Source organism: Sminthopsis crassicaudata, chromosome 1 (genome assembly GCF_048593235.1).
Source record: "Sminthopsis crassicaudata isolate SCR6 chromosome 1, ASM4859323v1, whole genome shotgun sequence".
Lineage (NCBI taxonomy): Eukaryota > Metazoa > Chordata > Mammalia > Dasyuromorphia > Dasyuridae > Sminthopsis > Sminthopsis crassicaudata.
The window spans coordinates 229,104,704-229,125,712 of NC_133617.1; the positions used below are offsets into that span (position 1 = coordinate 229,104,704).

General features: G+C 36.4%; 1 protein-coding gene across 3 annotated transcripts in view; it reads right to left on the bottom strand.

Annotated features, from left to right (window-relative positions):
• Positions 1-19,164, bottom strand: part of LOC141547484 (myosin regulatory light chain 12B) — a 29,529-nt gene extending 10,365 nt beyond the window's left edge. The window contains exons 1-3 of one of the 3 annotated variants that reach the window (XM_074275894.1): positions 18,715-19,164; positions 9,342-9,540; positions 811-972 (exon numbers count right to left, since the gene is read on the bottom strand). In XM_074275894.1, the coding sequence (XP_074131995.1) occupies positions 811-972; positions 9,342-9,525 (346 nt within the window). In that variant the 5' untranslated portion in view covers positions 9,526-9,540; positions 18,715-19,164. Of the gene's footprint in view, positions 1-810; positions 973-9,341; positions 9,541-18,026; positions 18,140-18,584 lie in introns of those variants that run through there. The other 2 variants (XM_074275887.1, XM_074275898.1) reach the window with 2 other exon arrangements.
• Between the last annotated feature and the right edge of the window lie 1,845 nt (positions 19,165-21,009).

A 21,009-nucleotide genomic window follows, 5' to 3' on the forward strand; every position in this document is an offset into this window, starting at 1 on the left:
GGTACTGCAATAGTCCAGGAATGAAATGAGGAAGGTATGCACTAAGGATGGTGTCTTTGTGAGAAACTGAATACAGAAAGAGCAGGAGCAGAAATGCCAAAAGTTGGTAAGTGATTAAATACACAGGATAAGAGAGACTGTGGAATTAGGATGGCTCTAAGATTGTAAACTTAAAATGATTATGGTGCTGTACTCTACTGAAATAAATAACTTCAGATAAGGAGATGGATTTGAAGAGAAAGATAAAAAATTCTTTTTGGATACATGTAAGATGTGTATGGGACTCTAGGCAGCTGGTGATGTGGGAATGGAGCTCAAAGGAGAGGCCAAGGTTGGATATACAGGGTGTTCCGAAAATCTTATCACAATTTTAAGCTATTAATGCTTGGAACATCTTGCACAATTCTGAGTAATTTCCACAGAGAAAATAATGAAATCTATGGGAGCTAAAGAAGTAGAATTAGATAAAACACCAGGAGAAACTAATGTTATCAACAAGAGGCCAGATTTTTTTTCTGGCCCACTATTAACTCTTAAAGATCATCCACTGATTTATAAGAGGGGTTATACTCTGTGTTGTTAGAAGTTGTACCTATTATCAATAAAATAACAGATGTGGATATGAACTCACAGTTAAAAATAATCTTTTTTGACAAATTTTATAAAGTCAAACAAATTAAGATTTTAATTCCTGCTGTCAACTATTTGAGGCTAGTTCTGCCACCAGAATCTTCAGTTTTACTATGGTTGAAGGTCTAGGTAAATTCCACATTAACATTATTAGTTAGACACATCTTAATTTAGACTCACCTGTTGCTTCTTCATCAAAGCAAGCAAAAGCATTTCGAATCACATCTTCTGGATCTGTTCCATTTAATTTCTCACCAAACATAGTAAGAAACATGGTGAAGTTTATTGGACCTGGAGCTTCATTCATCATAGCATCTAGGTATGCATCAGTTGGATTCTTCCCTAAAAGAATTCACATGGAAAAAAATTAAGGTTGGTAATTGTGATGCAAATTATTTCTAGTACAATAATGATCATACTTTACTGTACACTAAATTACTATTCGATATGTAATATCATAATATTAAAGCTTAAAATGAGTAAAGAATAAGAATAGTAACCAACATGAAAGCATATTTAAATCCAGAACTGCTGCATACTCATTTACATATAAAATAGAAGGAAAAGAATTGGTTTGAAAAACAGAAAATTTTGAATTACAATCTCAATCAATCTGGTTAACCATGTGGCCTTCAAAACCCACAAATCTCTCTAAAGATAAGTTTCTTCATCTTTAAACTAGGGAGGAATATTACTGGCACAACTTGTTTCGTAAAGTAGTTGTGAAGATTAAGTGAGATGATACATATTTAAGTGTTTTGAAATCATAAAATAGTATATTAATATAAGTTACAATCATTATTTTATAGTTAGTCTCTACCTTGCAAATGGATTATTTTCCAAGTCTGCTAACAAATCAATTATTGGAACACACATTTTCTCAGGCAAAAGAATATTAAAAATATTGTTTACATTTGCCCATAAAAGGTCTGAATTATATCTCTTTATTTTAGTTTCTCATTATTTTTATGGGAAAATGCATTTTGAGTTCCAACTGAGAAATATCTCTTCAAGACTATGTAGTTTTGAGGGAAGTTTCCTACTCTAGTTCTAGAGATACAAGGAAACTTCTTGCTTCCTACAAAAATTGCAACCTGTGATAGGATCTCTTGATACTATGGAAGTTATCTTGATAGCAAAAAGTGATTTGGTTTTCAGAATGTTCAAAATGTGAGGATTTATTTAGCAAGTGGAGGGTTGTTGGTGATCATAGAGAAAACAGTTTAGACAGATTCTAAGGGAAGGGAACAATTATCACAAGACATTAAGGATAAGGTGGACAGTAAGGAAGTAAATGTTGTGAATGTAGATTACTTCATCTAGAAATATGGCAGTAAAAAAGAAGAAATATGGAAGGAAAAGTTTGAGGGTTTTTTTTTTAGAATGGAGAGACAAGCATTTTTATAGAAGAGATTTAGGCAATAGAGAGATAGCAATGAAAACTACAAGGCAAAGAAGGGATGATTGATGAAAGAATAAAGAATTTATCAAATGTTTATTATATTCAAATCCCTGTGTTAAGTGCTAGGAATACAAATAGAAAAGATGACTTGAAGAGACCTCAAATTATAATGGAGGAGACAATACATATGAAAAATTACTATGGTCCTCAGAGTACTGTACCAAAATAGATAATAACATAACTTTAAAAATGTCTTTTCCATTCATAAAAATCTTCAGTTTCTTATATTTAACAATCTGATACTGCCAAGAACTTTCTTTTCTGTGTCTTTAATAAATGTACTCATAACACTACCTGTACAAGCCAAGTAGTTGCAAGGCTACATCTTTTCTATAAGGGTTGGATTCTAGGATGAGGGCTGAAGGTAGTGAGCCAGAAGGAAACACACATATGCCTTTCCAAAGGCTTTTGAGTTGAAGGTCCTGGCTTCCCAGACAAAAGATATAAAAGTGGGTGGTTGGGAGGAGAACCAATGATCTACTGGGTTCTGCTACTCCCAGGTTTGTTGTACCTATCTGCCCATCCACTACTGGAATTGGCCAGCCAATGCCCTGGACTCTCAAAGATGATTTGGAGGCTGATTTAAAGGCAGGTGTGATGACTGGGGGCACAATATAAATCCCAAGGCTCTTAGGGTCAAGGTCCAGGGTAGTCTTCTTCAGGGTGTAGGAGGAAAAAATGACCAGTGTGGTAATGGTGGTTTGTCTCCTGTCTACCCCTCTGGATGGCAAGTATTGGCATACAGTAGGGATGGCTGGCTATGGCCACTTTTTTTAGATCAGTAATCTCCAAATTTTTTTGATTACACATCTCTACTGAGAAAAAGATTGAGCAAATACCCATAACATACATACATATATATATATGTATATATATGTATATGTATATATGTATATACATATGTATGTATATATGTATATACACATGTATGTATATATATATATATATATGTACACACACACACACACACACACACACACACACACACACACACACACAACTATGAAATTTATTCCTCCCAGTCTAAAAGAAAAATGAGGAGGCTCTTCCCCATAGGTCAGTCCCTACTACCTTAGGATGAAGAGCCCATCCTCCAAGTCATCCTGTGAGTAACTGGTCATATGCTTCTTGGGTCATTTCACAATCTCCATTATGGAGTTCATAACTTATATGACTGGCCAAAGACTTCAGCTTGAGTCAGGAAGTAAATGAAATTGGAAAAATGATTTTAAAGGTTCACCATATGCCACAACTCTGACATAAATTGGGGTCACCTAAAATGTTTCCTGAGTTTGCCCTAATCTTACCTTTTTTAAGAAATAAAACAAGCATTTCTTTTTTTTAAAGGGCAGCCTTGGAAATGCTTACCTCTTGATTGTCCTTAATATCTCTTTTCTGAAATGAATCATCTGAAATATCACAATTTACCAGCCATTTAGAATGCAAAAAATTACTAGACTAACTAGGCCTACTTTAAGAACACTGACCATTATATTTGTTTAAAAAGAAAAAACAAACAAAAAACCATGAATTATACGTATAAGGCTCTTAAGAGATTAGTGTTAAATTATTTACCATATCTCCTAGTTGTCTATCTGCATATCTTTTATTGTAAAATTCATTAGACATAAGGAATATAGGATTCATTCAGAGCCCAGAATAACATTCAGGTTTCTTGTTTTAGTGCTCTGACACATTTCTAGCTACAAAGGTATTCTCTATGCTTTTTTCTCCTTCAAAAAATTAGATCCTAAAAAGGACCCACATGTGCAAAAATGTTTGTAACAGCTCTTTTTGTGGTAACAAAGAATTGGAAAATGAGTAGAGATCCATCAATTGAGGGATGGCTGAATAAACTGTGGTATATGAAGGTAATGGAATTTTTTTTTTTTTTTTTTGAGGCTGGGGTTAAGTGACTTGCCTAGGTCACACAGCTAGGAAGTGTTAAGTGTCTGAGGCCAAATTTGAATTCAGGTCCTCCTGAATTCAAGGCTGGTGCTCTATCCACTGCGCCACCTAGCTGCCCCCAAGGTAATGGAATATTACTTAATTCTATAAAAAGTGATGAACAAGCTGATTTTAGAAAAGCTTGGAAAGATTTACATGAACTGATACTGAGCAAAACAAGCAGAACCAGGAATACAATGTACACAACAAAAGCCAGCATGATTAACTATGAAAGATTTGGTTCTTCTCGGACTTTGGACAGAAAATGTCATTTGCATCCAGAAAAAGAATTATGGAGATTGAATGTAAATCAACACATTCTATGTTCACTCCTTTTTTGTTTTTGTTTTTCTCTACTCCCAAAGTTTTCCCTTTTGTTCTGACTGTTCTCTCCCAACATGATTCACCAAGCAATGTGTATTAAAATAAATAAATTTAAAATAAAATAATAATAATTTATATATATATATATGTATATATATATATATATATATATATATATATATATATATATATATATATATATATATATATATATATATATATATATATATATCCTCTTTGCCTTGTTCTACTGGCAACCCCAAGCTTCTGATCTACACTGCTCTTACAGGCAGCCTGATATCTTTAGCTAGTTGTTCTTTCTTTTTGTTAAGACTCTGCATTGTTACCAAAAACGGTTTCCCACTCAGATCTGCTAGGTCAGCCCATATGGCAAGTTTTGGCTCTGGGCAGGAGAAGAGTTCCTCTGCATATAGCTCTAAGCTATAATTCAAGCTCCAGTCTTATTAATAGTCCCCTTACCTGTTACTTAAGTTCTTAAGTAACTTAAAAGTTCTTTGTATAATTCTTGACCCTTTGTTGCCCAGTCTCTCATTTCATATAACGTTATTCACGCTTTTTAAATTTCTTTTTTTTTATTATTAATTTTTATAATTATAACATTTTCTTTGACAGTACATATGTATAGGTAGTTTTTTTTTTTTTTTTTTTTTTTTTTTAACAACATCATCCCTTGTACTCCCTTCTGTTCCGAGTTTTTCCCCTCCTTCCCTCCACCCCCTGCCCTAGATGGCAGGCATTCCCATACATATTAAATATCTTATAGTATATCTTAGGTACAAGATATATGTGCAGAACCGAATTTTGTTGTTGTTGTTGCAAAGAAGGGATCGTATTCGCAAGGTAAAAATAATCTGGGAAGAGAAACAAAACAAAACAAAACAAAAAAAAAACAAAACAATGCTCACAGTTTACACTCATTTCCCAGTGTTCTTTTTCTGGGTGTAGCGGATTCTGTCCATCATTGGTCAATTGGAATTGGATTAGTTCTTCTCTATGCTGAAGATATCCACTTCCATCAGAATACATCCTCATACAGTATCATTGTTGAAGTGTATAATGATCCCCTAGTTCTACTTGTTTCACTCAGCATCAGTTGATGTAAGACTCTCCAAGCCTCTCTGTATTCCTCCAGTTGGTCATTTCTTACTGAACAATAATATTCCATAACATTCATATACCATAATTTACCCAACCATTCTCCAATTGATGGGCATCCATTAATTTTCCAGTTTCTAGCCACTACAAAAAGGGCTGCCACAAACATTTTGGCACATACAGGTCCCTTTCCCTTCTTTAATATTTCCTAAAGGGTATGCACATTTTGATAACTTTTTGGGCATAATTCCAGATTGCTCTCCAGAATGGTTGGATTCTTTCACAACTCCACCAACAATGCATCAGTGTCCCAGTTTTCCCACAGCCCCTCCAACATTCATCATTATTTGTTCCTGTCATCTTAGCCAATCTGACAGGTGTGTAATGATATCTCAGAGTTGTCTTAATTTGCATTTCTCTGATCAATAGTGATTTGGAACACTCTTTCATATGAGTGGAAATAGTTTTAATTTCATCATCTGAAAATTGTCTGTTCATTTCCTTTGACCATTTATCAATTGGAGAATGGCTTGATTTCTTATAAATTAAAGTCAATTCTCTGTATATTTTGGAGATGAGGCTTTTATCAGAACCTTTAACTTAAAAATGTTTTCCCAATTTGTTACTTCCCTTCTAATCTTATTTGCATTAGTTTTGTTTGTGCAGAAACTTTTTAATTTGGCATAATCAAAATTTTCTATTTTGTGATCAATAATGGTCTCTAGTTCTCCCTTGGACACAAACTCCTTCCTCCTCCACAAGTCTGAGAGGTAAACCATCCCATGTTCCTCCAATTTATTATGATTTCATTCTTTATGCCTAAATCTTGAACCCATTTTGATCTTATCTTAGTATGTGGTGTTAAATGTGGTTCATGCCTAGTTTCTGCCATACTAATTTCCAGTTTTCCCAGCAGTTTTTGTCAAATAATGAATTCTTATCCCAAGATTTGGGATCTTTGGGTTTATCAAACACTAGATTGCTATTTTTACTCACTATCTTGCCCTGTGAACCTAATCTATGCCACTGATCAACTAGTCTATTTCTTAGCCAATACTAAATGGTTTTGGTGACTGTTGCTTTATAATACAGTTCTAGATCAGGTACAGCTAGACCACCTTCATTTAATTTTTTTTTTCATTACTTCCCTTGAAATTCTCGACCTTTTATTCTTCCGTATGAATTCTGTTGTTATTTTTTCTAGGTCATTAAAATAGTTTCTTGGGAGTCTGATTGGTATAGCACTAAATAGATAGATTAGTTTAGGGAGTATTGTCATCTTAATTATATTCACTCGGCCTATCCAAGAACACTGAATGTCTTTCCAATTATTTAAATCTGACTTTACTTTTGTGGCAAGTGTTTTGTAATTTTGCTCATATAATTCCTGACTCTCCTTTGGTAGATATATTCCCAAATATTTTATACTATCGACCTTTATTTTGATGGAATTTCTCTTTGTATCTCTTGCTGTTGGATTGTGTTGGTAATGTATAAAAATGCTGAGGATTTATGTGGATTTATTTTGTATCCTGCAACTCCTGCTAAAGTTCTAAATTATTTCTAATAGATTTTTAGCAGAGTCTTTGGGGTTCTCTAAGTATACCATCATGTCATCTGCAAAGAGTGATAATTTGATTTCCTCTTTTCCTACTCTAATTCCTTGAATCTCTTTCCTTGGCTCTTATTGCCGAGGCTAGCGTTTCTAGTACTATATTGAATAGTAATGGTGATAGTGGGCAACCTTGTTTCACTCCTGATCTTATAGGGAAAGATTCTAGTTTATCGCCATTACATATGATGTTTACTGAAGGTTTTAAATATATGCTCGTTATTATTTTAAGGAATAGTTCATTTATTCCTATACTCTCAAGTGTTTTTAGTAGGAATGGATGTTGGATTTTATCAAATGCTTTTTCTAAATCTATTGAGATGATCATATGGTTTTTATTAATTTGATTATTAATATGGTCAATTATACTAATAGTTTTCCTAATATTAAACCAGCCCTGTATTCCTGGTATAAATCCCACTTGGTCATAGTATATTATCCTGGGGATGATTTTCTGAAGTCTTTTTGCTAATATCTTATTTAAGATTTTAGCATCAATGTTCATTAAGGAAATTGGTCTATGGTTTTCTATCTACCTGGTTTAGGTATCGGTACCATGTCTGTGTCATAAAAGGAATTTGGTAGGACTCCTTCAATCCCTATTTTTTCAAATAGTTTATATAGCATTGGAGTTAGTTCTTTAAATGTTTGGTAGAATTCACATGTAACATGCTTTTTAAATTTCAAAGAATATGTAAGTGAATAAAGCATTATATCATATAAATCAAGAAAGCTAGTAGGATTTATCTGAGTAACAAACTGGTCCATAAATAATGCATATCAAGGGACAGCTAGGTGGCATGGCACAGTGGATACAGCACCAGCCCTAAAGTCAGGAGGACCAAGTTCAAATCTGGCTTCAGACACTTAACACTTCCTAGCTGTGTTACTCTGGGCAAGTCACTTAACCCCAATTAACTCAGCAAAAAAAAAAAATAATAATAATAATAATAATTCATATCAACAGGAGACACTCATGTACAAAAGTGATGGATAGTTCTCTCCAAACAAACTTCCCTTTCAGACTTTGCCCTAATAGGTTTTTGGTGGGGTGTTTTTATGCAAATAGGTGATGGGCAGAAGATGACCCTTAGTCATCTTCTTTATTACTAGGTAATCAAGTAACCTTCTGAGGTTTCACAAAAGTTACTAACAGATTTTCACCAAATGGGCCTCCAAGTGGTGGGAAGATGAAATGCCACTACCTGGATTTTAGGGGGTCTCAGATTGACTGTTTCTCTGTGAACAGACACACTTACTCCTTGATTGGACTTAAGTTCCTAAAAATTGTTTCTAAGGAAGGCCAGGGCTTAGGGAAACCTAAGGGGCCTATGCTTAGCATCTCACAAGCAGGTTCATGACTGGATCAAACTAGGAATTCGAACCAATGATAGCTATATATTCCAGTCAAAGGCTGGGATCAAGGGCTAAGGCCCCATTAGGAGACCAGTGTCCTCCTCTAGGATTGGCAAAGAAGAAATGGATGGCATGGGTGGAAATTACTGTTAAGCTCTGCATATTCAAAAACCATGGTTGGTCTACTCACTTAATCTTAAGCTGGTGTACTAACTTACCACTCTTTGCCTTAATTTAGTCAAGGATTTAATTCAATTTGAGCTAAGGGTTCTTAGCTTAGGGTCTGAATTTTTTTTTTTTTAATTAAGTACTGTCATAACTGTATTTTAATAGGTTTCCACTGTAATCACACAAATTGTATTTTATATATTTAAAAACATTTTTCTGATCATAAAAGGGGTCTTTGACACAAAGAGTTTAAGAATCTCTGTTCTAGGTGAACTCCTATTCTTGGCCTTTTGCTACTGAAATCTAGGTATGGAATCAATTTTTTATTTCCACTCTTAGAAATCTCTTTGCATTAGTCTTAAGACAGGTTCAACTGCTCAAGTAGTTAAATTCTAATTAATTAATTTAGTCCTTTTCCTATGAACTTAGGGTGCTTTGATTGCTTTTCCTTGTCTTAGACCAGTCACTTATTTTTTTCTGGATTTCCTTTCATCACCTTTAAAGTTAAGATATTGAACTTAAACACTTCAAAAGTCCATTCCAACTCAAAAGATTCTATACTTCTATGTTCTCTAGCCCTTCTTATTTTTTTGTTCTCAGTCAGGTTATCACAAATTAGCAATTACAAGCATCTTTCTTTAACACAAATGAGAAATATTCTTGTGATCCCTCTGATTCAAAAAATAAGTTTTTCCAGGAAAAAAAAAATGGGGCCCTAAAACTTACCTAAGGAAGCAAGCATATCATGCAAATCTTCTTTGTCAATGAAACCATCTCTGTTCTGATCAATCATGTTAAAAGCTTCCTTGAATTCTTGAATCTGTGACTGGTCAAACATAGCAAATACATTAGAAGTTGCTCGTTGAGGACGCTTCTTTGTGGTCTTCGTCTTTGCCTTTTTGCTCGACATGTTGGCTAGTGAATTCTAGAAGAGAAAAGGAAATTTATTAAGTAAAGCAAAATTTACAGCATTTAAAATTAGCAAGCAGGCAATTGCAAAATAAATCATAGCTGTAAGATGAAAATTAAATAGCTCCAAAAAACACATATAGTTTAAGAACTAGATTTTCTCATTTTTGCTTCTAACTTATGCTAGATAAAATTTTAATAGATATAAAATTATAAAAAATTCAATAAAATCCCATTATGACTTATAGATCTGATAATATACCTTAGAAGTAGCAATTTTTAGAAATGAGTACTTACATCTAATAAGATCTATCACCTTCTGAATTTCCATGTTACTAACAAGGAAGTCCTAGCCCTCCAATTGCCTATGCTAACCTCAGTATCATAGTCAACTCTTTTAACTTACTCCACATAGCCAATCTATTGCCAAATCTTTTCATTTCCACCTTCATAGCAGTCCTCATGTTACCTTCCTTTCCCTCATGTACTCACTCACTGCTTATTTAGACTAGCTTTTTAATTGGTCTCCCTGTCTTAATCCTCTCCAATCCAATGTGTCTTCCAAACAGCTGCCAAGATGATTTTTCTTAAGTGTTGGTCTATGTTATTCTTTTAGTGAGCTCCAGTGGTTTCCTATTACCTACTGCTCTGGCATTTTCAGGTCTTTATAACATGGTCCCTTCCTATATTTTATTTTACTCTTGATCTCACAAGATTCAGCTATGCTGTCTTACTTGCAATTCCTCCATTTTTCTTGCTTTTGCAATGGCTGAACTCCCTTGCCTCCATCTTTAAGATTCAACTCAAAACTATCTTTTATGGGTCTTTTTTGGTCTTCCCAGATGCTAATTTCAGGTTACTATTCCATCTATTCTGGATATATTTTGCCTGTACCTTGTTAGCCACATGTTGTTTCCCCAACTAGAATGTATGCTCCAGGAGAGAGCAGAGACTATTTTTTGCCTTTCTTTCAATTCTCTAGCACAAGATTAGCATAAATGCTTAATAAATGCTTGTAGCTATCATTGAATAAACCACATCCCTACTTTGGGCCTCATTCCTCATTTCTGAAAAAGAGGGTTTATTATGTATCCAGAAGAGCAGGGACCCTGTCTCATTTAACTGTGCCTCTCTTTGCTCCTGCACATAAGCAGTCACAGCAGTAATATTCCCAAAGCCTCATACAGTTCCAAAAACTTAGATTTCTATGGAAATTCAATATATTATATAATTAAAAATATATATATATAAACAAAGGTTTTCCATTCTTTTCAATTAAATTATCTAAAAACCATAAGCAGCTTTTAAATGTTAATGTTATATAATAAAATAATATAACAGAAAAGTTGCATGTAATTATTGCACCTGAGGTGGGATAAGAGTTACTTGATTTAATTTTCCTTAAAATAGGGCTGAGAGGCATCTTGGCATAGTGGAGAGAAGCCTATTTCAGACCCAAGAAGACCCAAGTACTGCCTCTGACATAAACTAGCTTTGTAAATTCTAGGCAATTCACTTTATCTTTTGGAATTCTGGCAAGGGGCAGTTGGTGACTCGATGGATAGAGTGCCAGGCCTGGAGTCGAGAAGTTTCATCTTCCTGAATTCAAATCTTGTCTCAAGACACTTACTTGCTGTGGGACCCTAGACAGGTTACTTCACCCTATTTGCTTAAGTTTCCTTCTCTATAAAATAAACTGGAGAAGAAAATGGCAAACCACTCCAAGTATTTTTGCTAAATAAAGAGAGGTGCTAACTTGCATTGCTAAAGGGTTTCCTCACTTGGGAGTTCTCTACAACAATGAAATGAGAAGTGCAGTTCCCATCCCCATAACAGAGTTTCACTTTATCTTCCTAAATCCGAGATGATTAAATGAAGAAAAAAATGCTAGTTTTCTTTAAATGAGGGTATAATATCCACAAATTACACCCTTATAAATTTTAGAAATACAATGTAATAATTTATATTTAATATTATTAAATTAGAAGATATTGCTTAAAAATGATAAGAAAAGGAAGTAGACTAGTCAGATAAGCAAGAAGCATAACAGATAGTTCAAAAGTTGCACAGTTCAAGAGAGCTAGAACAAGGCTTCTAACACATTTGAGTACAGCTAAGTTCTGGCTTCTGGCTCTGCTACTACCCATGTGACCTTGAACAAATCATTTAATTCCTCCCCCCACCCCTCAAGTCCATTTCATCATCTTTTAAATGAGGAATTCCATTCCAACTCAGAGATTCTATTCTATATTCTCTAGCACTGCTCACTGTTTCTTCTGTTCTGGATCTGGCTATCATAAATTAGCAATTACAAGCATCTACTTTTAACATGAATCTAGAGGTATTCTTATGATTCTCCCAGTTCAAATATTGGGTAGGCATCCTATAATTACAGGAGGATAAGACCAAAAACTGCATAGAATCAGAAGATATAGTTTTCTATTTAAAATGCATTGAAATAATGGATTACACTTTTGAAGCACATACACAGTGTAATGACAGAGAAACTGAGCCAAGACAGAGTTTAGAGTTTTTAATATTTTATTTGGACTTTATTGGGACCCTGTCTTCCCAGAATCAGCTGGACTCAGGATAATCAAAAGTCTTTATTCTTGGTCTTTTGCGGTCATGGTCAGGGGATTAGATCTAGCAGTCTCCACAAATCCTTCCTATCTCTCCAGAGCCAGGAGAATGCCTCAATTTCCTCCTCCTACTCCACCCACTCATGTCACTTTCCCTTCTTTGTCCACACCCACCGATCCAGCCAGCACAGAATAGCTGGGGAGGGTCATCCTTCAAACATGTTAATAGAGAATTGTTCAATTGGCAATTAGTCTCACATGCTCCATTATCCAAGTGCCTTTGCTCAGTTCTAGCCCTTTATAGGACTTCAGAGAGGGAGAGATTTTCTGGAACCAAAGGATCTATTTTGGTCCCAGAGCTGAAGTCTCAAAGTATTCAGCAGCAGCAGCAGCAGTAGCAGCATGGAATGTGAGATTCCAATAGTTTTTATTTAAGTGGCTTTAAGTGATCTGGGTATACAAAGGCAGGGGCGGAGTCAGAACACTGAGAGCTGGAATTTCCAAGAAGGGACCATCATTTCAGTTCTGTCAGGTTAGGGGTAGGATCATAAATTCTGATAAACTGGGAGTAGTTAGTTAGAGACAGAAAGTCTGAAACTTAGAGATAGAGGATACAATTAGGTATCTGAGATAGGAATCTGGAGTTTTATCTTTTGGAATGCCAGATCTCTATGGCCCTAATTATCTCAATCCTAATGATCAGGAAGGGGGGGGTTGCAACCAGGGGGATTGAAGCAGAGCAATTCAAGAAACTGAGGCAGAACAATAAAAGGAAACTGTGCACAACAATAGATGAATAAAGAAAAGTTCATTATGAAGTCTTTAGACAAACTGATAATGTAATTAATATCCTTATACTTTGGAAAGAGTTTTGTTATAAAGATCTGTCCCACTTTCTCTAATGCAACTAAATATCTTAAAATGTTAGGTTAGATAAAATTTGTCAAATTTTACTATAAAATTATCGGGTATATTTTTATTAGCTGAAAAGTGGAAAAGCATCCTGCCAAAGACCAGAGAGAATCTGAGAACAAGTATTTTCCAATCAGATATATTAAAGAGAATAAGAAAGAAGAAAGAAAACAAAAAAAAAATTAGTTTGAACAGCATTGTAATTAGTCCTAAAGATCCTTTAATTCAGGAATTTTAGCTGGAGCCAAAAGAGACTTTTAAGAAGCAAATCTAAGCATCTTAATTTCTTTTATCCCATTTCTGCTTTGTCACCATTTCTAAACCTTTGTATAGATGTTTCTCCCAGGCACTTTGAATTTTAAGAAAAAAAATGCTACCAATAAAATGGTCTGCTGATGTTGGAGTAACTAAATACCACTTAATTCAGGGTGAAGGTAAGCAAAGAGATTTCAAATAATGTACAAAGGCCAGGTGCAGAACAGTCGTCATATGATATGTTCTCTTGGTAATACTATTTAATCAAGTTGCTACATTTTTGGGGGGGTGGGGGCCCTAGTCTTAACCATGAATTCAAGACCTAATACAATAGTCTCCAAAAAGTATGGCATTTTGGTATACATTTTTAATCCAGGGGAACATCAAACTGTGTGGTTTAACATTTATTAATGTATTCATGTAACAGATCCACTGCGATTTTTAACATATTCTTTCATAATCAAAAATTTTAAGCTGAATCTGGTTTGTGTGACTTTTTGGTGGGAAAGGTGATCATAGAATAAATTATGTCAATGCTTCTTTATTCTAACCTCCCCTTATTGGAAGAGAATTCTTAAGTCATTAAGGTCCTTTATTCATCTGATTTTGGTGCTTCCATACAAAAAGCAGTCTTTTAGCTAAACATCCAATCTACTTTTTAAATCATTAGAATTACAGGACAACTAGGTAGTCCAGAGGATAGAGCACCAGCAAGGAGTCAGGAAGACTCTTCTTTGTGAAATACTTAATAGTTGTGTGATCCTAGGCAAGTCATTTAATCCTGTTTGACTCAAATTTTCTCACCTGTAAAAATAAGCTGGAGAAGGAAATGGAAAAGTACTCCAGTAAGTTTGCCATGGAAATCCCAAATGGGATCACAAAGAGGCAGACACAACTGAATAAAGGAATTACTACACAAGTGGGTAAAACCAGGAAGATATTTGTTTCTTCATATATTGTTTCAGAATAACAATGAACTTAATGTGGAAAGCAATTTTCTCCTTGTAACCTAGAATTCTTGGTCTCATTTTTGATTCCTCTCCTCTTTTATCCCTTTCTATAGTTTTTCAATCCATCCTATAACTTAGTTCACAATGTGTCCTACATTTACCATACTTTTCCCTTCCCTTTAACTGCTTTCTGGTGAACAAATCTGTCTTCCTTTGCTGGCTCTCCCAATCTTCAATAAGTGGACTTCCTCCAAGGAAGATGATTTCCTTTTTGGGTTTTTCTAACATTGTTTTATTTTGGTGTTTTTCCTGACCATTCTTTCTTAAATCTCCTCTGTTGACTCAATCATCTAAGTCTTGCCACTTTAAATAGGTGTCTCCCAGGGCCACATCCCAGATCCTTTTTTCTTTATCTACTTCCTCCTTGATGATCTCATCAGTTCCACAGGCATGCCTTCATTTCTCTCCAGAAATCCAGTCCCAAAAAATCAACTTACCTGAATGCTCCACAGACATCTCAACCAACATGACCCAAACAGAACTTTTCCATCTTTCCACAAATCCAATACTCTTCTTAATTCTATTTCTGACTAGTAACTCATGTTTGAAACTTCAGATTCATCCTCAATGCCTTATTTTCCCTCAATCTTTATTTCCAATCAGCTGTCAAATGTTGTTGGTTCAACTTTAGCATTTTTCCCATCTATCCAATTTCTCCGCTCCAGCTGAAGTCCTTATCAAATCTCAACTATGCAATACCTAATTGGTCTAACAACTCCAAGCCTTTCCTCTTTACTATCCATCCTAAATACAGCTGCCAAATTGATATTTCTAAAGCATAGATTTGCCTATATCACTGATTCCCAATTGCCCAAAGGATAAAATACAAACTCTTTTGCTAAGTACTTAAAAATTCTTCATAATATGGCTCCAATCCAACTTTCCAAGTTGAGTTTGTATTACTCTCCCTCTCATAATTTATACCTTACTGTAGCCCATATATAATATTCTATCTCTTACCTCCCATAATATGCACAGCAATATTTGGCCCTTTTAAAAATTCGGCTAGAAATTGCTTACCATAAGAGGCTTTTCTATTCCCCCAATTTACCATGAGGAATTTACTTTGCACAATTTTTTTTTATTATTTATGGTATATAGTTGTGCAATATAAACTCTTTGAAAAAAATATTCACTTTATATCTCTGTATTCTAATCACTTACAAAGCACATTACTGGTTCACCCCCTTTTCTCTTCTATCTTCCCCCCTCCCCCCATTTTTTTTTTTTTTTAGCTTCTCCTTGCAACTATTCCATTACATCAGGGCAGCACAATTCTTTTAGCACTTTCTGCACAAAGTCTTCCTAGGTTGATTTAATTTTTCTTGGTCTTTTGTTCTTGAATGATTGAATTTAAAGAAAATACTTATTATCCATGTTTTATGTGCTTTGCATATGTAAGGATGGAAACAATACTGTAGTTATGTGCCAGGCATTGTGTTAGCTGCTGACAAAATAGAAATATCCTGAGAGAAATGAGAGTGATTTAAAAAAAAAAAAAAGTTTTCTTTTTTTGAAGGAGGGGAGTTGGAAGATGGAGAGAGAATAGATGTGAGAAAACCAACTATTTAAAACATGACAAATCTGAGACGACAATAGCACATAGCATTTTAGGATTAAAATATGAAAAAGACTTTTGTGAACATCTACATCAATATCCTCATTTTGTAAAGGAAATAAATGAAGCCAAAAAATGAAATGCCTTCTCAAAGACACATAGCATAGAAAACAGAGAAAGAATCTAAATCCAGATTCTCTAATTCTAAAATCTAGTGCTCTTTCCATGAGTTCAAAATATTTCCCATTTAAGTGGTTTGAAAACATGGGATGTGAGTTCAGATGAGCACAGAAATGACAGATGACTCCATTTAAGAGAATGAGGTTTCCTAGACAGCAACACAGAACAAAGAGAACCAAAAGAAACAATGCTCTCAGCTAAGACTTAGAATATGGGAGAAACTAAGGAAAATAAATAATGTCAATTTTTCTGTCAATTCTTTGAAAAGTTTATTACAGTCCCCATTTCTCTTTATTTCCACTCCTTATTACAACAGCAGCTGATCATATTAAGAGAGCAATAGATTATAAATTCTGTTCACAAACAGAATTTAGTGTTATAATCAAATAAAATGTACAACAAAGTGGATCTAACACATTTAATGAAATACATTACTATTTGTGAATCTCACATTAATTAGCTATTTATGATATGCAATTATCCTAAATGATTAGTCTTAACCATATAACTCCCCTACTTAATAAACTCCAGTGGTTCCCTAATGCAAGGATCAAATACAAACCTCTGGCTTTTAAATTCTTTGTAAAATAACAATAATTTTAAAAAGTAATTAGGAAGGAAAGACATCAAGAGTTGAAGAAATTAGGAAAGGCTTTTCCAGACGTGATATATAAATTGCATCTTGAAGAAAATTGGGGATTAGAAGAGAAAGAAATAAGGAATGAGTACATTCTAATCACGGAAAAAAGACACTGAAAAAGCACAGGAGGAGTTTTGTATCTTAGTAACAGCTATTTATTCCTAGGAAAAAGTGTGAAGAGGTGGATGACCCTAGGGACAAAAGCATGATCATTAAGTTGTAAAGAGAAAGAGCTAAATGAGAGACTCCAACTAAGGCCAGTGGCGAAACTTACAACCCTATAAAATATGCCATCTCTTCTTTTACTTTAGTCAGATCCTAGGGGAAGGGAAGACAAATCAAAAATTTTGGTTCAGTAGGGAAGGGAAGAGGAGGGGAGAGGAAGAAAGCTGGTCCCAAATGGAAACTGTAACTGGGAGACATTGTTACTTTTCCCCAATAACTTCTAAGACTGAGACTCAAACACCCTTCCCACCTTGGAAACAAAGTTATACTTAAACACGTAATTTACAAGAGAAAGTTATGGAAAACAAGGGCCCAAATCACTAAAATGATGTTTACTTCAGTTTTGCCTAGGACCAAATAGCTGCCCATCTACTTGTCCTAGACAATCAAAAAGCTAGCCGACTTGCTGAAATATCTGACTGAGTGCTCTAAAATTCCTTACATGACTACAAGTTGCTTAAGCTGCCAGGTGCCTTCCCCTGTAAAACAAAAGGACTGCACTTTATATAAAAAAAAAAAAAAAAAAAAAGGCTTTGGAATCTGACCTCGCTTTCCTGTGGCAGAAGTCATTTCACTCCATGCTCTAGTTTCTTTATCTATAAAATGGGGGGGGGGGGGTGTTAGATAAGATCCTTTACAGCTCTTAAATTCTACAGTCTACATTCCATAACAGACTGATCTTTATCTCTTTCTCCCTCCCAATACATCCTACATAAATGGGTCTTCCTCATGCTATTCCTCTTTGGGAATTTACAACAGCCCCTTAATGCATATCAAGTTTAAACTCTCTCTGGGGGATTTAAAAAAACTTATCAAAAACTAGTTACAACCCTATTTCTCCTTTACTTTTCCCTAACAACATCCAAATCCAAAGACTTGTGACTTCGTTTTTTTAAACTAGTCATATTTATTTTACAACTATTGTTTTTATATATAAAAATGTAGATATTACATATACACACACACACACACACACACACACACACACACACACACACACACACACACACACACACACACACACACACACACACACACACACACACACACACACACACGTCTTTTTTTTCTCTCATGCTTCCAAACCCTGGGACACAGAGATGCTCAGAGATCACTTCCTTCGGTGCGAGTTGTACACACCGAAGCTGCTGCTCAGCCTCCTGACTCCGACAACAGTGCCCTTACGAGCCGGAAGGGTGGCTTCGGAGGCAGCGGACGACCTGGGCCCCGAGGTTGGCAATCTCAATCCTCCTCCGTCTCCTCTTCCTTCCATCCTCCGCCCCGCCCCGCCCCGCCCCTCCCCACCGAGGTTTCCAGGGTGGGTCCGAGAGCAGCAACCCTCTTTCCATTTCATCCCGGGCCGATTCCTCTTCCCACCCCACCCTCATCTCCTGCCCCCCCACCTTCCCAGAGAAGCCCCCCAAGGGCAGGAGAATCACGGACAACAGACCCCGCTCTTTGCCTCTGTCCCTCCGGGAGGGACTCGCCTCCCTCTCAACTCCCCTCTCTTGTCATTAGGGGAAAAGACCCCCGGACCATCTTCTGCGTCCCCCCCTCTCCCCCCGGTCGCTCGCCAGCAGCATTTTCCCTCCGGACAACGGCCGCCGGCTGGGGCGGGGCTCGTCCGGAAGCTGCGCCGGGGAGCTGGGGAACCAGAGGCGGAAGGTGTCATGCTCTAACGGCGCCAGAACCACTCACCCGCAGCCACAAAAACCCGAAAGAAAAGTAAGCTTTTCCCCTCTGTGCGAGAACAGAAAGCGAACTGCCGCGGCTCCGAGGTGACAGCCACCAGTGCACCCCCTCTCCTGGACAGCGGCTGGGGACTCACCTCCACCACTTCCGGGAGTAACCAAGTCCACCTCGCAGTTTGTGGGGGAGTTAAAGTTGTCTCTCCGTCCCCGGGGTAAATGAATATAACTGGCGAGCGCTTGTATATAAGAGAGAGGCGGAAACGTTCTGTGCTTTTTGAAGGTTGTTCCGAGGCATTTTCTTCCTTCAGATTCGGCGGTGTCTTTCTTACTCTCTGGTAACCAGACCCTCGGTTCCATACAGTGGTAGATTCCAGTGGGTGTTCCGCATTCCAAGCTCCTAGGTTCTGGCCCTGACACAGATCCGGAGAGGGAAAGGGAAGGGCCGAGCGCGGAATTCGGACCCTGGGCAGGGCGGGGCCTGGGAGTCTGTGGGGCTGGTGGGGAAAGCGGTAGGCCTGCCCTGGCGTTGTAGTGGCGCCTTCCCCACCTAGTCTGGGCTCGTGAGTGCCCTGGCTTCTGTGCCACAGGGAAGTAAGAGTCTGCGCTGCCGGCCGGGACACTGGCTGCACGCGGACGCCTGCTCCCAGCGGCCTCCCCTGGTTTGCATTAGTTGTCTACCTTGATCCAGGTATCTACCTTATGAAAAAGTGACATGCCGGCCTCGTCTCGGAACTGCCCGATTTTAACTTTTAAATAAATTCGCGCTGCCCTTTTCTTCTCAAGACCAAAGGAATATATATGTGTCACAGACGTTGATTTAAAGCGTTAGTGAAAGAGAAATCCCAAATAAATATGGCCACTCAACTTTATTTTTAATTTAAAATTCTTAAAAAGTTGGAATTTTAAAAAAAGTTTAAAAAGCTTTTCTTTTTGTTTATTGCTATGGTGATTTTAACCATAATAACAGGACTGCTGTTCTTCAAAATGATTAACGCAGGGTACAGAAGAATGAGTTAGAGCGTTTTGTGTAGGGATCATTTGTATAAATTAATCAGGAGACCTGGATTCAGTTAGGTTCTGTTTACTATCAATATGATTTTTGAAAAATCATTTCCCCTTTTGGGGACTTAGTTTCCTCATGAAAAATAAGCAAGTTGACCTAAAAGATCTCTAAAGTTACTTCTTGCACTGAATCCTATAAAACTTGTACATTATTTCTGACAATATCCCTGCATAACAAATGTCTTAAGATGGTGATTTCCCACACATTGTTTTTAGATGCTGTTTAAATACGCCATTTAAATATACCATCACTTTTTACTGTTATAGACCTCCTCCAATAACCCTCCCCACACACAAATATAATAAAGCAAAACATATTGGTCATTTCTGAAAATGTACACCTTATTCCATACCTGTGGTGGTCTTCATCTCTTAGGAGACATGTTTTGCTATGACTTTTTTTTTTTTTAGTTAAATTTTCAAGTCCAAACTATCTCTTTCCCTCCCTACTCCACTCTAGAGAAGGCCACCATTTGACACAGATATACTTCTATTTTTCCGTTCCACTGTCCCCCCTTCCCCCAGATGAATAACATCTTCCTTCGTGGGTCCTTTGTAGTTAATTTGGGTATATTCAGAATATTAAAAATAACTTACATTTCAAACAATATTGCTGTTACTGTATACAACCTTCTCTTAGTGCTGTTAATTTCACTTATTTCATGAAAGTCTTTCCATGGTTTTCTAAAATCAATCAGCTCATCATTTCTTATAGCATAGTAGTATTCCATCACAATCATATACAATATATTTAGCACTTGAGCATTAATTAAAAAAATTAATGTCTCCATCCTAGTATACTTTCCCAACTCAAAACTCCTCTTCTCTCAATGTGCTCCCAGGTGCCATCTCTTCTGGAAAGCCGTTGATCCCCTTCAACTCAGTTGTGCTCTCTCCCTCATCCAATTTACTATGTACTTATTAATCAATTTATGTGTTTTAGTTTCTCCAATAGAAGGTAAAATCCTTTAAAGCTAAGATCTTTTTCATTTGTCTGGATATTCCTAACAGAGGAGCAATGACAAGAAGTGGATAAAGAACTGTCCTTAAAGTTAGGAAGATCTGGATTTGAGTGCTGTCTTTTACACATGCTAGCTGTATGATTCAGGACAAGTTCCTAAGACTCAGTTGTCAAGTAGATGCCATTTTGCATTGATAGAAGTGTTTCCTCACTGAGAGAGTTCCACATAGCAATGGAATTATGGTTCAGGTCCAAAAGCATCCCTAGCACACTGCCTTGAATATAATGGCACTTAATGTTTGGTTGATTGAATATTGTCTCATCATAATCCATGATCAACTTCAAAACCATATATGAAACTGGCAGAGATTCATTCCCCTAGTCATGCTGACCATCTTGATCATTCTAG